General features: G+C 40.4%; 1 protein-coding gene across 1 annotated transcript; it reads left to right on the forward strand.

Annotated features, from left to right (window-relative positions):
- Positions 1-211: 211 nt before the first annotated feature.
- Positions 212-21,024, forward strand: RAB32 (RAB32, member RAS oncogene family). Its single transcript, XM_009895529.1, has 3 exons — positions 212-555; positions 17,783-18,060; positions 20,503-21,024. Exons 1-3 carry the CDS (start codon positions 327-329, stop codon positions 20,650-20,652), a joined length of 657 nt encoding a protein of 218 aa, XP_009893831.1. The 5' UTR covers positions 212-326; the 3' UTR covers positions 20,653-21,024.
- Positions 21,025-21,472: the final 448 nt, after the last annotated feature.

Genomic DNA, 21,472 nt, shown 5'->3' on the forward strand with positions numbered 1-21,472 from the left:
CCCCCGCCCTCCCCCGGGCTTTATATAAGGCCGCGGAGTTTCCGCGTCCTGTGACTGTAGTCAGGTGGTTGCGGGGTTTCCCTCCCTCCCTCCTTCTTTTCCTCCCTCCCTTCACACTCCTTCCTTTCTTCCCTCCCTCCCGCTCCGTCTTCTCCCGCTCGCCTCCCCTCTCCGGCGTGGGCCGGCCCAGCGCGGGGAGCCTGCTGGGGAGAAAGTTGGGAGGAAAAGTCGCCGGCTGAGAAAGTTTAGAAGCGGGAGAGTACTCCCCGCCGGGCCCCCGCATCGCTGACACCCCCCTCCCCCTCCCCGCCCCGGGAGGGCTGAGGATGGCCGGCGGGGAGGGAGCGGGCTCCGGCGTGGCGGAGTGCCGGGAGCATCTCTTCAAGGTGCTGGTGATCGGGGAGCTGGGCGTGGGTAAAACCAGCATTATCAAGCGGTACGTGCACCAGCTCTTCTCCCAGCACTACCGGGCCACCATCGGGGTGGATTTCGCCCTCAAAGTCATCAACTGGGACAGCAAGACCCTGGTGCGGCTGCAGCTGTGGGATATAGCAGGTAAGGGCCGGGGGCGGGAGTTTCTCTGCAAGGCGAGCCCCGAGGGCGCTGAGGCCCGGGAACCCGGCTGTATGGGGTCCCGGGGCCCGGCTGCTGAGGAGCGAAGGGTATTCTGACTGTGAAGCCTGTCTTCTTGTTTTTCTCCTTCCCACTATTACCTCCACCCCCTCCTTTCTGCGTTTGAGGCATAAAAAGAGGGAGGGCTCGAAGAGGGAGTGAAGGTTTTGACTTTTTATCGACTCTGTGCCCCTGTTAGCTGACGTTGTGGGGCTCTTGGCTCGGCTCGGCCCAGGGTTTTACAGCAGTCCTCAAAAACCTGCTCTGCCCTGCTTGGTGGCTTCAGAGCTCCCGGAGGGTGTCTGCTCATCCTGACCCGTTTGCCTGGGAGCTTGTGGCCTTGGAGATGATTGCTGCTTAAATTCATTCATGGTTACGGCTCCATAACACTTCTAGAGGAAGTAAATACTTTTTTCCAAGTAGGTTATGTTTAGTAAGCACACTTTTTAGGTTAAAGGTAACTCAAATAGCTAAAATTGTCCTCAAAGGAAGTATGCTCAAACTTTGTATTTTTGAGTCACCTACTTAATTTAAAAGTAACTTGTGTCCCTGCAACATGGAGTAACAGAATGGGGCTTGTGTTATGCTTAGTTCTACATTCAAATCATGGGTTTGTGTATCAAAAAGATACTTTGAGCACGCAGAAGCAGAAAAGCTCTGTTCACTTGTCCAAGCTACATCTCAATCCTTCCCTATATGTAATTCAAAACTGGTTTTAAAATATCTGTCTCAGAGACTTCAACTGTATACCTATCATGGTGAACTTTGCTTATGCAGTGGTGTTAAATGCCACAGAACAAGCTATTTTGCTGTGATCTTGTAAGAAGTCTGTGTCCTCAAGTCCTTAATCTTCTCAAGTTGGTGTTGCATTTCTAGTTTTGTGTGCAGCTCGGGTGTTAACCTTCAGGTGTCTTCGTCCCTCTCCAGTGTGTTCAGAATATCTCCTTGGATATAGAAAGTAGACTTTATTTCAAATGCTGTGTTTAAATTTATGCTACTGGAAGATACTAGGATAGCAGCTGGTAGTTACTGTTTCCATGAACTCTCCGTTTTATCAAGTGGAAGCTCGGAAAAGAGGAAGCGTAACATGTGGCTGCTGTAACCCTGTGACAGACGAGCTGTATGTCAGGTCCTGGTATTTCTGATCTAAAGGTTATCTTAAACCACTTCAAATATGATTCCTCAAACTAAAAAGTCTGCTTCTTGCTGCCATATGCTGAAACATGTGATAGATCTCTCTGCTGCTGGCCTGTAGGGCAAACTAAAATGTTTTCTAATTGCTGTTTTGGAAAACAAGTAAAATGTTGGCATGCTTTTGCTTCTTATAGGCTTATTTTACAGATCAGTTTTAACTGTCTTTAAATCAATTGGCAGTATTGGTGTAAGCTGCTACATCCCTCTGGATGTATGTTAGCAAGTCTGGGGTTCCACAGATTAAAGAGGGGATCCTGGGGTTTGGCAGGCTGCCATGCTTGTGTTTAACTTTTGCTCAGCCTTGGCTTCTGAGACTGGGTTAGGCTGTGTGCTTTGCCAAAGCAATGTTTCAACAGGCCAGACAACTTGTAACAAAGTTTGGACAGAACATTATGGGAAGTCCTGTCAATACACCTATGCCTTCAAGATCTAGAAGATGGTATTTTTCACTCTCGATTTTTGTCATTAGAGTATCTTGGACACTGCTACATGAAAACTGAGTTAAGAGCTGCTGCTAACTCCCTAGATGCTTGTGCTAATATTGCTGATAGATTGAAGAAGAAACTTTTTCCTGTCACTGAGATATTTCTCCTATTTTACAGTATGGTGTATACTTTTCTATGAAACTCCTGACTATCCTTTTCCTAGCAAAAATGAAAATACAACTATTTTGCAACTTGCACTCCAAACTCATGTCTAATCTGGTAGTTTGGGCTAGTCTGGTTCCAAGGGGGTGTCCATCCTTCCCTAGTCAAAAAAAAAAAAAAAAGATGGAGAATAGAAGTAATCTTAGTCTTAGTGATTTTTTGATTAGGCTGTGCTTAGCCATTGTGAGACAGTTCAGATTCCTATAGAACTTAACATCTTGGTTAAGCATTAATCATTAAAATAAAAGGGATTTTTGTATCTATAAGGGTATTTCATGGTCTTAAAACTGCAAAAATCCTTGAACCGGGAATGTGTTCTCTAGCTGTCTATGTCAATACTCATGAATGTTTCTAAATGCCTGAGGACATTAACAGGTTTATATGGAAATTATTAGTTAGAGAACCAGGTTGAAGATGGCTTCTATATAGTCATAGCGTATATTCCCTAAAGCGCTTTAATAAAGTGTGTGACAAAGTATCTGAGCATGTGATAGTCATTCCCTTTTAACTCAGCAGCTCAACTGTCTTCTGGCTTTCAACAGCGCATGTAGATAACTTTGTCTGCTGGTTGTGTGCAGACAAACAGCTTTAGATCTCTTGAAGAGATCTAAATCTTATGGTAAGTAACATTACATGTGACTTCCCTGAAAGCAATATGGTGCTGGCATCCTGAATTGATTTTGATGCATTTAAGAAGGCTTCTGAATTAAAGTCTGACCATTAAGCACAGCAAGGCATGTCATTTTTCACTAGATCAAAGCTTGTACTTTACAGTTCATCATAAAAAGCTTTCCTCAAAGAGCTGGGTGGTGCAATCTAAGGTTCTGTACCTGTATCAATGATAAGAAGTAACCATGTAGTTCACTCATCAGCTAAAGATTATGGAGCAGATACTGTGCTGGCTTTAGGTGTGATCATAGCCAAAATGATGAATGCTGTGTATTGCAATGAAGCAGGTTCCTGAGTGACTTCCATTTCTTGTGCTAGATGAGTTTTTTTAGTGATTAGATAATTCTATTGAATAGAGCTTGACAATATTACACTACCTGTGCTGTTTTTCTGTTGAAAATAGCCTTCCTGTTGCAACATACAAAGTAATGCAAATTCCTGCAGCAGAATCAAAGGGGAGGGGGTGTGAAACAGTGAAGGGGGAAGAAGGATACTGTTGTGCCCAGGCTTGTATATTGCAGAAATACTCAGGCATTTTAGTTTTTAGGCACAGGTTGTAGCTTCTTGAATAATGGAGATGAAAAAGCTTGGGCGTGAGACTGATCAGTTGCTGTCAAATTATCTTGGTTGCGGCATGAAGTATTCTGAAAGAAGCTGAACAAATTACATGCATGTTCATACAGGAGCAAAACTTCAAAACCATAGCTGCCTTTAGGCATTACTCTTGTTTTTTATCTTGACGTGCAGAGTTATGTTAAATCTCCCTTCCTGGATAAATTCTGAAAGTGTTAGAAGCAGGTTAACCCCCTTCATCAAAGGACATAGATAATTGGTGAAATAAATGATATTGGTGAAATGAATGAGTCATTGTGGTAGAGAGATACAAAACAAGGGAAACTTAATGATAGGGAAGTGCTTTTAAAGTCTGTTTCAATACACTGGAGGTTCCCACTTGACAAGCATGCTGTTTTAGAGAGTATACTGTGCTGACCACAATGTAGTGTAGGAGGTGAATATAGCTTATTGATGAAACTAGTCAAATGTCATTGAAAGAACACTTTAAGGACTTTTTGTATCATAAACTTTTGATCCAGTCTTGTAAGACCAGCAACTGAGTAGTGTTAGCTGCTGCTTTGATTACTTTGGTTATCACTGTCAATCACATCAGCCTGTACAAAGATGGAACTTTCTGGAGGACAGGAGTGGTAAAAGTCACAGATGACCACTTGAACTTGGCTTCTCCTGAGGAATGTCACTAATGGCAACTGGTAGACAAATTGGTTTTTAGAGCTTTGACTGAGAGATTCTGCATTAACTTTGGTTTAATAGCATCCTTCTTCCAGGACTTTATTAGAACTTCTTTGGAAAAGTGACTATTGAAACTGAAGCACTGCTTTAACTGCAAAAGTGTGGCTATAAAATTGGCCAAACAGAAGAAGAATGATTGTACTCCAGTGTTCTAAACATGCTTTAGACAAGATTTCAGGAGTTGAATGCTAAGACTTGTAGCATGCAAATTTATTAAACTCTTATCTTTCTCCACAAAAAGGTCTCAAATCTAGCTTGTTAGAGCTATATAGCAGCCCCAAAGAGGACGGACGAATCGGATTAAGTATTTTGCTCACATACTAAGTTGAGGAAGAGCTGGAATATCCCATCTTTTCTATGAAGACAAATGAGTCTTAGATATAAGAGTTGATGTTAAGCTTTTAACGTTTTTAGGAATTTAACTTGCTCTCACCTATAGGAAACCATGAGAAATGGTGAAGTGTGTACAAGAAACTGTGGATGTGGGAGAAGGAGGATTTAAACTGAAATGAACACTTGCAAAGCAAGACAATGAAGGTAAAATGCAAGTCCTCTTACTTAGGTATGCAGGTGTGATGCTGTACCTAATAGAACTGAACCCTTCCTGTCCCAATGGACTATGTCCTCTGGAAAGGTAGAGTGCTTGGTAGCTATGCACCTTCTGTGGAACATAGCTGTGTACTGCTGGATATTTTGGTGGCGGAGTTTCAAAGGCATTCAGGCCATTCCAGTATGTGAGATAGCATACTTCCATGTGAAAAACCTTATAGCTTCAAGCAGCTGTGTATTTCAGTTTTTCTCAGTCTGCATTTCTGCTATTGATGTCAGAAGACTGCCAAGTTGCTTCTATGTACCAGGTCATTAACTGGTTTCTTGCATTATGGTCTGATTCTATTGAAAAAAAGAAGTCTAAAGCAAGCCTTAAGTGGTGACAATGCATCCCTGAAAGTCTATAGGGGTCAACCAGAAGACATATATAGCCAGCTATACATACACAGCTCTACGCCAGAGAGGCACAAGCTTAAATTGCTTTCCAGAGGAGTCCCTCTTAAGTGTGGAGAGCTTTGAGGCAGTAGTCTTTAGAGGTAGTCAAGGTAGTCTTGTACCAACTTGTCCTTACCCACAAAACACTTTGAAGATCAGTGTAGGGATTAAAATGGCAACTCCTGCAAAGAAACCACGAAGAAATTGCCTAGCTATGTGCCTAGTACAAGTGAGCATAGGGTGGAGGCTAGAGAATCTGGGCATAACTTGCCCCCACCTGTGTTTTTTCCTCAGTTATAGTAATATTTTAATTAGTGCAACTAGGAAGGAATAGTGAAAAATGTGCACATGAATAACTGCATGAGAAATGGATGCAGAACTTGGAGTTCAGAGCGTTATTTCAGAAACTGGTTAGTGGTCTGAGGTTATCTCATAGTTTATATGGTGATGGAGGTTCCAGCTGCAGATGCTTTCATGTGGAGATGGGAGCACTATCATTCTGGTAACAGCTGAGGCAGGTCAGAAAACTCCCAGTCAGGGACGGAGAATCTTTTATGTTATTAAGTTCAGACTGAGGAGAAATATTTGAAAGGCCTGTGACTGATTTCAGAATGTTTTCTGCTTGCACACATTTAAGTATAAATCTCATGTAAGAAACTACTTAAGATGATGTTGGCTGGAAACAGGCAAGACTAGCAGATAAAGTTTGAGGAGGGGAAAGTAGAAGACCTGCTCACGTTTAAAGGCTTTGAGCACTGGCTTAGAAGCCGTAGAGGCAAGAAACAGAACTGTAAGGATGCTATATGTCTCCTTCTAGAAACCACCCCTCTGTGGGAAATCTTGTGTGGGTGTCCTTTCTTGTGACTCTTCTGGAACAGCTGAATTAGAGTGATGAGCTTGCAGTTGAGAATGACTTCTTGTGCTTGGAGCTCTACAGCTAAGTATCCAAATGAGTGCTGAACTTGTTAAACTTGTTTCTTTTTGGTGTGCCTCCAGACTTCAGACATCTCTGAATGGTTGTCAGCATGCTTTCTTTCTTGGAATTCTTCTATTTAAGTAATTTTTTATGAAATGCTATCAAGTAAGGTATGGTTATTGGTCTTGCTGATAAAGCAATTTCCTTGTCTTACTAGTGGGGTGCTGAATCATTCATATTGGTGCTCAGTACTATGTTATATAGCAATGCAAAGTGCTGTATATGTTATCTTAAACTTCTTAAAGCCTATGTGCTGATGGAATTCCATCAGAATATGGGAAATATTACTGTCTTGAAGCTGGTGTTGAAAGACAGTTTAGTATGGTAATTTTGATTATGCAAGACAGGACTGTTCAGTTAAGTTTCCGTTAAATGGTAGAATTGAGACAGATGTTATTTGAGTGTCTTAGAAAAGCCTATGGAGAAACTCTAAGCTTGCTTCCAGGTGCCCTACAAAAAATGGGGTTAGAGACATGATATTAGAAAGCCATTTGATCTAGTACATGTTTAAAAGAATTTACGAGAAAGTTTGCTGTATTGATCTTGCAGGTACCCTTAATTTCTATCAACAATGGGAGCATCACTTAGTACTTGAGCTTCTAACCGCTATGGAATAGATGGAGCTTCGGCCTTATTTTTCAAATAGATAAGGTTCATATCATATAGAGCAGTTACTCGGAAGCTTTATGCTATCTACAAGGTCACAATAAAAATACTTCTTTAGCACTCTGATACAGAGAATGAAGGATGGATGGATGTGTGAGCTACTTAAGATACGTAAGTTTTCATGTGCAATACAGCAGACTGGAGGAAAAATAGTATATATCACAGCACATAACTAATTTGGGGGTCAAATTATAATGCAAACTATAAATCTGTGTAGAAATCCATTAACTTACCTTGATCATAAGCTTTTTTAGAGGCAAGTATTGGCTGAATCCTTGCCCTTCATGTGATTGTGACTCAAGTAGTCAGAAAGTAGGCTGGTTTGATAAGTTAAGTGCATTACCCGTCAGAGAGAAACTGGTGCAGACAATATTAAATATACACTTTTCTCTTAATGTATGTAGTTTCCATGAATGTAAATTGACCTTTATCAACTCTCCTTGCATCAGTGTTGCAGCTTCAGAGTCTTGGTGTCTTCACCTTATTTACATCTCTACTTTGCCTTTTACATGTCTGGTTTTCTTCATGTGCACGCTGGGACAGGGTGTCACTTAAGTGCATGTACACAAGTACAATTTGACTTGGCAAGTGCTGTAAAGGGCTTATTCTAAACTGATTATTTTCTTTACCTGTCTAATGAAATGCAGGAATCTTAGCTGCCTGGCTCCAAAAAAGGCTCCAACATGCTGTATAAAATTTCTTCCCTTCGGTAGTGGGCATGGACACTGGGATTTAGTCTCACAGCTGTTAGAAATACCCTCTTTGAACTCCAGCAGTAGCCATTCCCTCCAAATACTCACTTCAGAAATTTTGCAGTGTGATATGCCACGTCAGAAGGAAGTGATTTGCAGTAAGGGCATTTCTATTTGTATTTTCATATGAAAGCGTAGGAATAACACTTGCAGAATTCTCACAAGCATTAAAGCTAGCATGACCAGTAGCAAGCAGTGACTACAAAGCTCAACGTGCTTCTCAAGCTACCTGTGGTAAACATTAGATGTCCAAAGTTCTCCTCTGGCTGTGGAGCCACAGAACAAAGGTAGATGGGGGTGGCACAAATATGTTTTGAAAAAAAAGATGGGATTTCAGGGGTTTATAGAGCTTGTTTAGAAATAAATACCTTAACTCTGTCTAGAGAAAGCATAGCCCACTATCAGTAGTAGTGGCTTGTAGATCAGCAGCAAATGCAAGCCAATATTCCTTATTGTATGGATTTTATCAGCTTTTCAAATAATATTTTAAAAAACAGCCTTTGAGGGCCACTGCAAACAGCTTATGGGAACTTGTTCTTTAAATGTTCTCAGACTAGAGTGCTGGGTAGAGTAAAGTGGCAGCTATTTGATACAAAATTCTAATCACACACAATGTGCCATGACACATTGACCATTTTAGAGATTAACATTTTTTCAGTCTCGTGATAAAGTTGTTCTTGAGACAAACTGACTTTAGAATTGTTCTCCTGTGTGCTGTGAAATTCTGTAGTGCCATGCAGCATCACTGTTAAGTACACAGTACAGCTCTGGCTGCATGGCAGTGCACCAAAGGAGATGGATTAGAGGGTGTCAGGCATGAAAATAGCTTAACTCTGGCAGAAGATTTGTTTAACTCTAGTTAAAGCAAGGTAGGAAGTACTAGTTCATGCTGTGGCTGGCATTAATTGGACTATGTCATCTCTTTCTGAATACTAATGCAAATGTGCTGCATTTGATGCTAGTTAGAAATCATTTAGCTTGGTTGAGTTTGCTTTTCTAGGGATGGAAATCTAGTGTTTAGTCAGGGAATTCCTCTTTTGTTAATTTGCTGTTTATCAAAGATGCAAGAAAAACGGGTGAAACTTTTATACAAACTTGACTGTCCTACTTTTACATATAGTATGCTTGAAGTTGTTCAAAGCCAGTTGAACTATAACTGTAGGGTCTTGCCTCTAAACTTCTTGAAGACAAGATAGTAAGCTGTTAAAGTTTGTTTGGACAATCTTGAATCGTTATATTAGCCCAAGGCTATAAGCAGCAATGAAAACTTTCAGTCTTGTTATAAAATTCCCTAAGACTCAGGCAAGTGTTTAAAGAAGGCTTTCTACCTTTGAGAAGAATGGTGTGCTTTTTCCAACTATCAGGATGATAGATGTGGTCAGCTTTCCTGATGGAAATCGGATGTCTATCAAGTGCTCTTACTGTTTCACCAGTAGTGGACAGGAGTATCCTGCTTTGGAATAAAGTATAATAATACCAAACAGTCAATAGGAAGACTAATCTTACTGACTTTGAAAGTTCAGGTAGCTAACAAACTATTGGGTTAGATTCTGGCTGTGTTGTGCAGTGAAACTTCAGAGCAAGCTACCTTCTACCATTTCAGAGTGAAGTCCTGACTTCTAAAGACATGTGAAAACACTTTGCATTGTGATCTAAACAATCAAAATACTGCTGCACCTGACCTGATGTTATTCAGTGACTTTTCAATGACTACAAAGTTTGTCATTCATACTGTGTATATATAGTATACTGTGGATGTTGGGTCTCTGACAGTGTCTCACTCAACACAACTACTTCCACTGTTCCCTGCCACTGTCTAACGTAGACGTACAGAGAGTTACATCTACCATAAATAACTCTTTTGGTAAAGTGGGAGTCAGTTGAATAGGGATTAACTGGCTAGTTACCTTTTTCCTGAAGACTGTCCTTCTGAAAGCGCTTGCAACAGTAATTGTCAAGAAGAGGTCCATCCAGTGGTCAGTTAACTTTCCTGCATCACCCTGAGTAAGAAAGGGCACTAGCAAGTCACTTAAAATGATTTCACGTTGGTTTTGTCTGTTAGAAACTGTAAGAGCTGCAGTCAGTGAAACTGTTTCTAGTATTGTCTAACACAGGAAGGTGTAATATTCTTGTAGTTCTTGCTTTTTAACCTCTTGGTGTTTGTCACCAGAACTACAAATACCAAATATTACTTGCATGGCGGTGGAAAGTAAAAGTCAGGCTAGATGTGCCTTTTAACTCTTACAGGTTTCTAATATCTGCTAGAGGTGCTAGTATAGTTCAACACCTCTGCAGTTTAAACACTTGGCAACTTTGCACTAATAGCTTAAATGGGTAAGAATGAGGAGTGAAGAGCCATCTAGTACTGACCATCTCAGTCTGTCTACTTTCTCTCAATCTATGGCTGCTGCCCACGTGAAAAAGCAGGTAGACACACTTTGAGCATGTACTGTAATATTGATAGTGGTTTGGTTAACCTACTTCTTGCTGAATAACAGATTCAATTTAATTGAGTAAGACAGTTCTGGGACAAGCTGTGCTGGTTTGGGGAGAGGGGGAAATGCTGTCAGCAGTGGTAGCTCGCCAGTAGCATATTGGTATATCTTCCTAAAAAGGAGCCTCAGTCAGCTCACACCTGACCCAGGTAGTGCTAAAATGTACATTAGATGTCTGGAGAACTGGGAGATACATCCTCAGGGCAATTCTGGATATTTGCTGTGTTGTGTCAAACATCCAGCTGTAGGACCAACAGGCATCCAACGTGTAGTCATAGAATCACAGAATCATAGAATGGTTTAGGTTGGAAAGGACCTTAAAGATCATTGAGTTCCAACCTCCCTGCCATGGGCAGGGACACCTCCAACTAGACCAGGTTGCCCAAGGCCACGTCCAGCCTGGCCTTGAACACCTCCAGGGATGGGGCCTCAACAACCTCTCTGGGCAACCTGTTCCAGTGAAGTCTGTTCTTGACTGTGGCTCCTAAAGGACTTGGAGAAGTTGTGAAAGGGACAGTGACTCTAACTCAGTGAGAGGACTGGGGCTGCATGCCTAGCCACTTTGACGTTTTAGCTTAAATCTACCACACTGAATAACATGAACTTTGGAAGATGGAATTGTAAATAAGGAGCTACCACTCAGATGTTCCTTGATGCTAGTAAGTGAAAGCCTGATGCTACAAATTCAGGGAGTTGGGGAAAATCTTTTGCAAAGCAGCACAGGGAAGAGAGTGCTCATTAGGTTAGGCCTTATGTTGGCAGAAGGAAGACTGGAAAGAAGGGGTTTCACTTGCTGTTGAATGAGGGGTTTTCCTGTCTAGGATGAATTAAAGCACAAATGTATCATGGTGCAGGAAATTGTCTGAAACAACTAATTTGTAGAGTTTGGCACTGAAGTCTAAATAGTGGCACTATGCTTGCACACTGTGTGGCTAATAAGGTCAAAGTAGTTGATAACAAGGACTTAAGAGCCATGGTGTTGGCAGTCAACTTAGTCTGGGTGTCATTAATGACCCTTCTTGAATTTTGGTATGACTAATATTGACTATTAGTGGTCATGGCAAATAGTTGATCTGAGAAGCCTTCTTGCAATGCAAGGAAAATGTTCAAATATTCCCAGACTAGAACTCATTTGTTACAACCATTCACTATAGCTTAATAAGCACCCTGTGATGCCTGAGTTCACTGCAGTGTATAGTACCTATTGATAGAAAAGCTGAATAACTGAAACATACTAGCAGGATGCTACTTCTATGCATTTTGAACTCTTAATTTGATTCACTGGGTCTTTTCACCATTTTCTTCACTACTGGAGTTTTTGTTGCTGGATAGTTTTTTTGACTTGGTTTTATAGATTACACTGATCCTGTGTGGTGTATTCCTTTCTGTTGAACTTAAACTGCCTTTTAAACTAACTGACCACTGATTTTCAGTATTCTGAAGGACAATGTTAGCAAGAGCTGCTTGGCTTTATTAATGAACTGAGGACTTTTTGCTATTTATCAGACTTGACAACTCTGTATTATTGGGTCCAAGGAAAAACTGCAAGACTTCATTGCAAAGATCTTCTAGTTAGCAGCAAACAACTTTGGAATAGAACTCTTCTGCTAGTTGTGCATTCACTTTTGGATGACTTCAGTCTAAACTATGCTTCTCTAGTTTAGAATTATTTGATGTGGAACAGTCAAGTTTGTTAAAATCAAATCTTGAACTCTGGACACCCATTAAGCTGATTAGCCTGCCAAAGATGACTTGAACTAACATTACTTCAATAAAAGAAACTATTTGTTCCATCATTCTTCTAGTTGTCAGGCTTTTCTAACTCGTGGTCATCTTTCTCTTCCTCATTAATGGCACAATTTTTGAAGGATATCAGAACTGCTAGTCTCATCTGAAGGAGAAGCTAGACTTTGTCCAGTTGTCCATCAGTACTCCTGATGAGATGTTAAGGGTTTAAATGCAACTAACACAACTCTGGCTTCTGAGTTGTGTGGCTTCAGAATAGACTAAGTTTAGATTTTTTTTACAACGGGAGCTTGTGCTGTACTGTCAGTATTGACAGAGATAAACCAAAATTTATCTTCATAGCAAAAAAAGTATAGCTGGCAAAGCTGCTTCATTCTACTTTCTTTGAGTAGGTTCCTGTTAATTCGTATAAACTACATGTTAAGACTTCTAGGTATGGTAAGTAGTCTGAGAGATGGAACCCCGACAAACTCAATATCATGTGTATCTACCAGTCATTTGTATATTTAACTTGCTTTTTCTAGCCTCAGTTCCCATTATGTAGGAGAACTTAAGAGCAAAAAAAGTGGTAGGAGTGTAGGGTAACTCCTGCTAACTAAAAGCAAGACCTGCCACAATGATAAGTGACACTGCTGTGATAAACGGGACTCTCTTGTTTATTCCTTACACTGGGGAAGATTGCTGTAGAAACTCTTTAAAATGTACTTCAAGGCAAGGTTGGCAGTGTCTGAATCTTATGATGATAACATCTTTTGCAGTGAAGTAAAAGACAAAGATGAAGTTTCTAATGTCAGACCTGGCTATAATTTTTTCATGTCTTTTTTAACTTATTGCTTCCCAGTTTACAATGTAACAGGAGTAAACCATAACAGCTTCCAATCTCTGATACTGTTTTAAACTACATTTAATTCCTGTGGTGCTGCTGTGCTAGGGAGCTGTATTAGTTCCTGATGCATGACACTATGCAAGTATTTCACTTAGTGTTGTTGCAATTACTGGAAAAGATGGTGACAATGTGCTGAGTCATTTAGATGTGAAAACTTTGTGGTTAGAGTCTACAGAACTTTGCATTGCTGTAGCCACTTTCATACCACCGAACAAAAGCTCTGACCCCCATGACTGCCCTGTAGCTTCACTCCTCATCTACACCTGAACCCATAAAGCACAGAGAAATTATAACTTTGTGGTACCATCAGGTTTATGTCAAGGCACTAGAACTACCAGAATGATCCTCTGATGGCCTTTCCATACTGCTGTAGTAACCAAGTAATTTATTAGCTGTCTTCCTTCCATGATTATACACGCTGGAGATTTTATGTCTAGTTTCATCTGATCACTTTTAGCCTCTTTCCCCTCTGGGGGTATGATCCACTTCTGGTACTGCTCAACACAATTTTCACATATAGTGAAATAACTAGCAGGACATAAGAACGGGAATGAAAAATCCCTGACTGAACTGAGTGTGGCAAAAACTGAGTCAATTTAGTCTTAATACCTAAATAGAGGATGATGTTCAGACTCCAAACTCTGGAGGAGTGGTACGGTCTACAGTTTGCTTTTTCTACAAGTGTGTTTTGCAAGAAGAAAAGCACTTGCAAAAGCTTTGCTTGAGAGACCTGTTAAATTTTCAAAAGGCTGTCCAGAATGCTCCGCATCCCCTGCAAGAAGCTCAACCTAAAGCATGTCCGTTGTCAGTAATAACAGGATTGTAAAGAAAGTCTACTCATTTTATACTGAATTCTCTTCCTGCCTCATGCCATATACCTTTTACCACAACAAAATTCTTTACCTTTTAGGCAGGTCATGTGTTATTGCTTCTGTCATCTTTCTATGGAATAAAAAGAATATATCAATCCTTGTAAGACCTCCAGATAAAGCAAGAGCAGTCATAAGCTAGTATGCAGATCAGGTCTATTGTTAGTGGATGTGAATTCTAGAGGTGAAAACAGCTTGTGTAATAAACTGGTTTGGAGTTTGGGCAACTTCAGAAAAGGCTGGCAGTCATACTGGAGTGTATTTCACCTGTTAAAAGGCATTAATCTGTAATACTGCAGTGGTCTTAGCTTGTGTGCGTTTTTAGGGGGAAGGGGTAGCAAATCTGCCTAATGTAAAACTTAAATCCATTAAGTAAAGATAGAGGCTTTTATGCTGATAGGCATATATGCATGAACTTCTGTTGTCTGCTCTCACCCAAATTTAAATTGCAGAAGAAGATGCATTAATCTTTTTTCCAAATGTAAAACTGATACTGTAGCAGCAAAAATTTGTATTGATATCAATAAAGCCAGCTAGAAGTAAGACTGAGATGATTGTTCTGGACAACTGAAGCTCGTGGGTTTTGAGGGACTGCTGGAGAGTACAAAGTAAAGTACAGTTCAGTGCAGGCTTATGTTCTGACCAGAACTGCTGTCTTCTGACACAATGAGAAAAGCTACTGTACAAAGCTGACCTTGGCTTCTGCATTGTTCCAGACCTCCTGAATCTGCCAGTTAGCACAATCCCACTTGCAGTGGCTTTTCTCCTGGTCAGGACCCCATGGGGGGATTCAGCTAGTCTGCTGCTTTGCTACAAGACCATTGTGGCCTTTCTGGCTCAGCGTATCTGGCTTTTCCCCACAGGGGAAGGGGCTGATATGGTGTTAAGCTTCATGTAGGCTGGGGGATACTGGGGCAGGAGAAGTAACCAGTTTCAAGGGAGCAACTGCCAGGCAATCTTGGTTGATTGTCAGTGCAGCTCTCTAGCTTATTATATATAAAGGCATTGGGCTAGTTGGGTGGGGAAGGCTGACTGTGGTAAGATGATGGGAGTTCTCTTGGAAATGGAGTATTGATAAACACCTCCGAGTGATTGCAAGACTTTCTGGCCAAGGTTAGGACCCCTGTTATTTCTTTAAGGAAAAAAAAAATTGGTGTTGTTTAGGACTATTCAAGTTCAGTTATGATATGTACTTTGTAACTTTGTTTCTTTATTTTGAAAGCTATATGTGATGCTGTACATGTTTGGTATCTTTCATACAGCTTGAATGCACGGTGTGCAGGTTTCAGCAAGGGTTATTGCTATAGGAGGCTAGTATGGCCTTCTTAACTGCTCTTTATCTTTAAAGCTTTTTTTGTATGGGAGAGCAGTAGGCAGGAAGGGATTCAGTCACTGGTAATGTCCCTCACTGTGGTAACTGATCACAGCCATGTTTACCTACAGCATGCACAGCTGTCTGAGAAATGGTAACTGCCTGATAACCTTTTCCACAATTCAAAAAAACCCTTAGTTTTAATATGTAATGATTATGCTGTCTACATTCCTCGCTAGTAACAGTCTAGCAACCCTTTCTGCAACTAATCAATGCAACTTGATAGATATATATGTAAGAAACTTTTGGAAAAACTTAAGATTTTAATTACAAAGACAGAAATCCCCCACAGATCTCCAACAACTGAATAGGGAGGACTATTGGGATTGTTCCCCGTGCTGCTTCAGATTCATGTGCAGTCTCATGTAAATAACAGCAAGTGATGTCCATTTCTAGACCATTTTGGGGCCAAACTGAAGAAATCTTTCTGTAGAAGCCTGAGTTTGGTAACAGAGCACTGTAGACCTTGAGATTATACTGTTTGTTTTGTGGGCCTGTCCTATGGTGTAAAGGGCTATACTGCCTGAATTGGACACAAGACTTGGTGTTTTAGCGCAGTCGGAGGCGTTCCCATGTAACAGGAATTAATGGCGAGACTGACATCTCAACAAACAGGGAAGCTGAGAAGGAGTTCCTCATAGCCTGTGTGGTGCCATATGCAGTGACTGGTTTAATATAACTAAATTTAACCCTGTGCAACTCCATTAAAAAAACAAACACAAAAAGCAATCAAAAAACCCCAACAAAATCCCCACAATCTAAAGGTAAATCTTCTTTAGGTGACAATTGATCTGCAGAAGTATTACAAGCCTTCTAGCCAAACTCTTTCCTAGTGGCATTTGATTCATGAAAACAGTGGGCACATGGTACAACAATTTGCAGTAAGGTTATACCAGAAACACCTTTTAGACATAAGAATCCAGCCTGGAAAGGCCTAGGGAGACAATGCGAGTTACTTATATAAAAGTTCTGTGTACACTGTTTAGAAGACTTGTACCAGTAATGTGTCTCTTCCAGTGACATAGTCATCAAGATGCAGGTTTGGTGCCTGGCTTGTTGGCCTTAGAGTCCATGGCATAAATGCTGCTTCTAATATGGAGGGAAAAAGCTTACCTCTTGCATGCTCCTTGTTCTCGCACAGGGGATAATGAGGTGGTAGTGAAGAAATTCATGTGTAACTTCCACTCCTCAGAATATGCTGGGCGGTGATGTTGTTTTATACAGTATCATACTTTAAAAGCTGAACAGCCAGAAATAGTCCGCTTTATAGTTCTCTGGAACTTCAATGTAGCTGCTGCTGCTTTCAGGCAATTCTAACAGCTGCTTAGTCAACCTTTTCTGAAAATGTCTACAGGGGAACGAGCTAATCGGTATGCTGAAGTACCAACATTAAAATGAGGCAATTGAGCTAGAAAAGCATTCTGTTGAACAGCATCCCTTGTCAAGTTCTTTCACCTAATGAATCTCTGGCTCTCTCTGAGAAGATGATAATACCCAGTTCTTCTTGTAACTATTTGTCCTTGCTAATCAAAGGCGGACTTGAATGTTGTTTATAAACAGAGGACAACTATGTTTCCAATTAAAATTCTTACTTTCTCTATCTAGTCTAAAACTGTATATGCACTAAATGCAAAAAGCTGAAGTGATGATACACTGCAAAACTAAATTATAAAGTGCAGGGACTAATTTTCCCAATGAAGACTTCTGAACAAAGCAAAAAGCTATTTCTGATAGCCTGAACTTCCCAAGCAACATGCTAGTGCTCGACACTGCTGTTCCCACTCCAGTACAAACACTGCGTGATGGTCTGGCCTTACAAACAGAATAATAACTGAACAGGCACTCTAATTCTATATTTCAAGTATACTGACTACAATAGTTTTACTTAAGAAAAGGCTTTAATTGACTATACTCACTGACCATTAGTTTTCTTCTTGATGTTTTTTAAAATAATTGTACTTTAACTATTCTGATAATCTTGTATCAAATCCTGGGACTGCTGTAGAACTCCTGCAGTTGGAAATTATTCTAGAGAACATCTTAGTCTTAAAAGCTGAAGTCAAAGGTAATAGGTTTAGCTAGAACTGTTAAACTAGCTCCTTTTAAGCTTGTCCCTAAGGAAAAAAATCTATAATATAGGTGACTCCTTCAGAAGATGCTTTGAAGGCTGTTAGCTGTGGAACTTACAGAAACCCTTGTTACTCACCCTCCAGGAAAAAGGGTCTGGGTTTGCTTAAGTCTCTAGTTGAAGTGACTAGGTTTATCTAAATCTTGCAGAAGCTTTTTTTGAGGAAAGAATGATTTGTGTATAGCTGTGGTCATAGTGTTTTTAGGCATTACTTCTAAAAGAACACTACTCAACAATTAAAAAAAAAATAAATATCAAATTGGTAGCTGAGATTGCAAACTGCTTTTTAGCATCTGACTTGTATGGTACACATAATGGCAGTTACAATGAGATAATACAGGATGGAAGAGGCAGTGGTGTATGAACTAGGTGACTAGACCTGAATGCCCAACTCGTATATACTAACCTGGTACAGAAGCCCATTTATATTGACAACAGTTCATGCCTAAAGGTATTCTGTCACTATCCTCTCTTTCAGGCCAAGAGCGCTTCGGTAATATGACCAGAGTATATTACAAAGAGGCAGTTGGTGCTTTCGTGGTCTTTGATGTCACAAGAGGCTCCACTTTTGAGGCTGTTTCAAAATGGAAGCATGATTTGGACAGTAAAGTACTACTTCCCAATGGCAGCCCCATCCCTGCTGTGCTTCTTGCAAACAAGTGTGACCAAAAGAAAGATGGCAGCCAGAATCCCTCTCAAATGGACCAGTTCTGCAGAGAAGGTGGCTTTGTTGGATGGTTTGAAACATCTGCCAAGGTGAGCATAAAGATGAAACACATTTTAAGTCTTCTAAGTATTGGCATAGGAATGGATGAATGTAGTCGTGTGGGGGAGAAAATTGTCAAGTACGGGAAGTGACAGTCAAGTCTCCAGTGTTCAGCAAAAGTTGGAAGTGGTGTGCAGGCTAGCTCACGCCTGAGGAAGACTTGAGGCATATTTGGTTTAGATTAGAACTGCATCTTAAATTCAGAGAACCTTAAAACCCTCTGGAAACCTTGATTAACTAAGTTGGTAAGTTTTTCTTTATCTTGTGTGCATCGGCATCATTCCTTAGATGTTAATACTACTAAATGCTGATCAAACTATCCAAAAGATAAAAGTAATCTTTAAGTGCAGCTTTTTAAATTGCAGCTTCTGTCATCACTGCACGTAGGAAGTGGTAAGACTCCAGAAGCGAACAAGCTATTTGCTCACTTGTTACTACCTACCCAGATGATAATGTCACTAAAGCACTTTTCTGTTTTATCAGACACCTCTCAAGACTGAACTGGAGAAAAACAAGTTGTTCTGTGTAATAACTTAAGCTAAGACATACAGCTGCTTTAGTCAAACAGATAACTGAGTAACTTCATATGTTGTACGCTTTTAGTCTATAGACTTGGTCAATGCACAGATAAGCTTGTGGTAACTTAGTTGGAAGTAGAATCAAACAGTTCCTTAAAACTCAATTGATCCTTAAAAATGAAAGGGTCTAGATGAAGACAATGTGGATGACAGACTAAATTACTGGTCTGGCTGGTAACTTCTTTATGGTAAGCTAAACCTCAAGGTCCCTCTTTCAAAAATCCCTTGGTTCGCCTACTTCCTTTAACTGCTGCTGATGAACTGGCACAAAATGATCCTTCGACAACTATTTTAAAGAAGAAAAAGTCTGTAGGAGGAATATAAGAAATAAAGTAACAAGCCTCTTCCTGATCACTTTAAAATAAGGAAGAAGTGCACAGTGGAAGGTACACAGTGACAGGAATTAGTTAAATTAGCTAATCATTTGTTTGCATTGGAACAAATAATTCCTAACCCCACCCATCTGTTACTTAACTCACATTTCGAGGCTCTTTATACCCAAAAAGAATACTAAGATTCTGCTTTGGGTTATGTCTTCCCTGAAGCTTCAACTGCCCATAATACTGCTATATATATATATATAAGTGGAAGTGTAGTAACAGCTTGTGTTTTAGGTAGCATTTAAGACACCACAGTGTAAAACAAGGCTCTTCATGCAGAGAAAAGTCCAGACAATATTAGTCCTGATTCAGTTATGAATTGACTTGGTTAGGACACTGGAGAGGTGTAGTTAAAATAGCTTAGCAAAATTCAGGATAGCTTTCTTGTTTTCTAAGCATACCAAGTTGGTTTATGGTTTTAAGTCCTGCTCACTTAAATATCCTCATAGTCTGCTTTTGCCTTTCTGCTAGAACTGATACTTGAATCTTCAGTCTAGTCATCAGTAACATAGGTCCCACTCCCTGTGGATTAGGGACAATATTAAAAGCAAAAGAACTGCAGAGAGTATAAGTATTCATAGAAATAGCTTATGAACTTCCTTACACTAAAATGAGGAGAATCCTCCTCCACTCCGGACAGGGAAAAGTGCCTATCTGCAAACAGCCAAAAGCAGTTTGTGGCTGACAACCGCAAGCTTGTAAAGTGCAGTAGTGATGAGTCAAATGTTCTCATGACCTAACCTTGCTCATGTAGAGTTTAGATCTACAATTGCAGAGACAGGAGAGAGTACTGGGATGGTATTTCCTTTGAAACCAAAGATGAGCAATTCCAAACACGGCAGCCCTGTGGTGAGCTAATGGGGGGCCCAGCCAGGTCAAAGGTGTGGCCAAAGACCCCTTGGAACTGGCCAGCTTGGACCCTCAGTAACTGAGTTACCCTAATGAAATGCATCTCTAGGTATCCTGCATACACGTGCTTCAAAGCATGCATAAGAAAATGTAGAGTGGCTAGATGAGGCACCCTGATTTAGATGGGGTTTTGAGGCTGGTAGAAAAGATCCTTTTACATAAATAAGTGCATCCAAACTGCAGCAGAAGCAGAAAAAGACCCCCAAAGGTAGAACACTACTGTGAAAAGTGTAACTACCCATTATCTTTCCTGTTGCAGAAATGCACTTTGGCATTTGTAAGCCTTCCAAATGTAGGTGACGCTTTACCCCAACTGCATACAAGATTAGAGTTGAAGTATCCTATTTGTAATACGGGTGAATTACTTTGTCTTGAACATTTCTGGTTGGTGGTTTGTTTTGTTTTTTTTTCAAAAAGCAAGTGTATGACCAATGACCTGATACTTCTAAGCTGTTTGTGTCATGCTGATGAGACTGTAGAAGAGCCTTTGTATTTGGCCAGCTTCTAATAGGAACGTGTAACTATTTCAAAAAATAACTGACTTCTTTCCTTTCAAAATTTTTAGGACAACATCAACATAGATGAAGCTGCTCGATTCTTGGTGGAAAACATCCTTGCAAACTACAAAACCTTTCCTAATGAAGAGAATGACGTGGGGAAACCAAAACTGGACCTAGACCCATTGAAAGCAGAGAGTAAATCGCAGTGCTGCTAATGCTACCACAGTTCAGTAAATGTGATGGGATGAGCAGCAAGACTGTTCCTTAAATCAAGCTGCTGCTATGGTGCTGCATTGTGACAATCCATATGGGGTGTCTGGTATTATCTGAATAGGTGATTCTTGTGGGTGTTTACTTATTCTTGTTTAGCATGAAACTGAGTACCTTGTGAGTTACCACTCCACTTGCTTGAGTGGCTGCATTTAAGTCTGATTAGTGCCTTCTTACTTGAGAACATAAGGTAGTGTTTACACTCCTAAAAAGGAACAAAGACAACATGCGGTGTCTAATTTGCTTCTAGGACATATGCTACATTCCAAATAGGACTCACTCATCATGGTTTTAGCTGAATAGACACTTGCACCTTTAAAGTAAACTTTCTTTTGCACCAGTAGTGTCCTACTTCAGCCTTCTCACCTACACGCTTGTCCCTATTTATTATTCCCCACTGTGAGGATCTGTCTAGTTCTCCTGGATCAAGACATCCCAGAAATCTTGAAGTGGCCAATGATGGATGGGAGGTATCATAGTGTGTTCACTAGGACTGAGTGAAGTAGATGGCTTTTACCACTGATTAAGAACAAGATGGGTAAATGACTGTACTTAACAGGGTAAAAGCGTGGCTATAGATATACTAACAAAAATGCATCTCCAGCCATTTAAGCCAGAATATTTTCAGCTAATACTTTACATATGAAACACATTAATGAATACAGTTGTACTCCTGGCACATAGTTATGGTAACCTCACCCATATGCACATCCAGAAACTTTTTCATGCACTAACACTGAAAACTTTACCCAGAGTGCAAAAAGT

This window comes from Charadrius vociferus, unplaced genomic scaffold, assembly GCF_000708025.1.
Source record: "Charadrius vociferus isolate BGI_N301 unplaced genomic scaffold, ASM70802v2 scaffold142, whole genome shotgun sequence".
NCBI classification, from domain to species: domain Eukaryota; kingdom Metazoa; phylum Chordata; class Aves; order Charadriiformes; family Charadriidae; genus Charadrius; species Charadrius vociferus.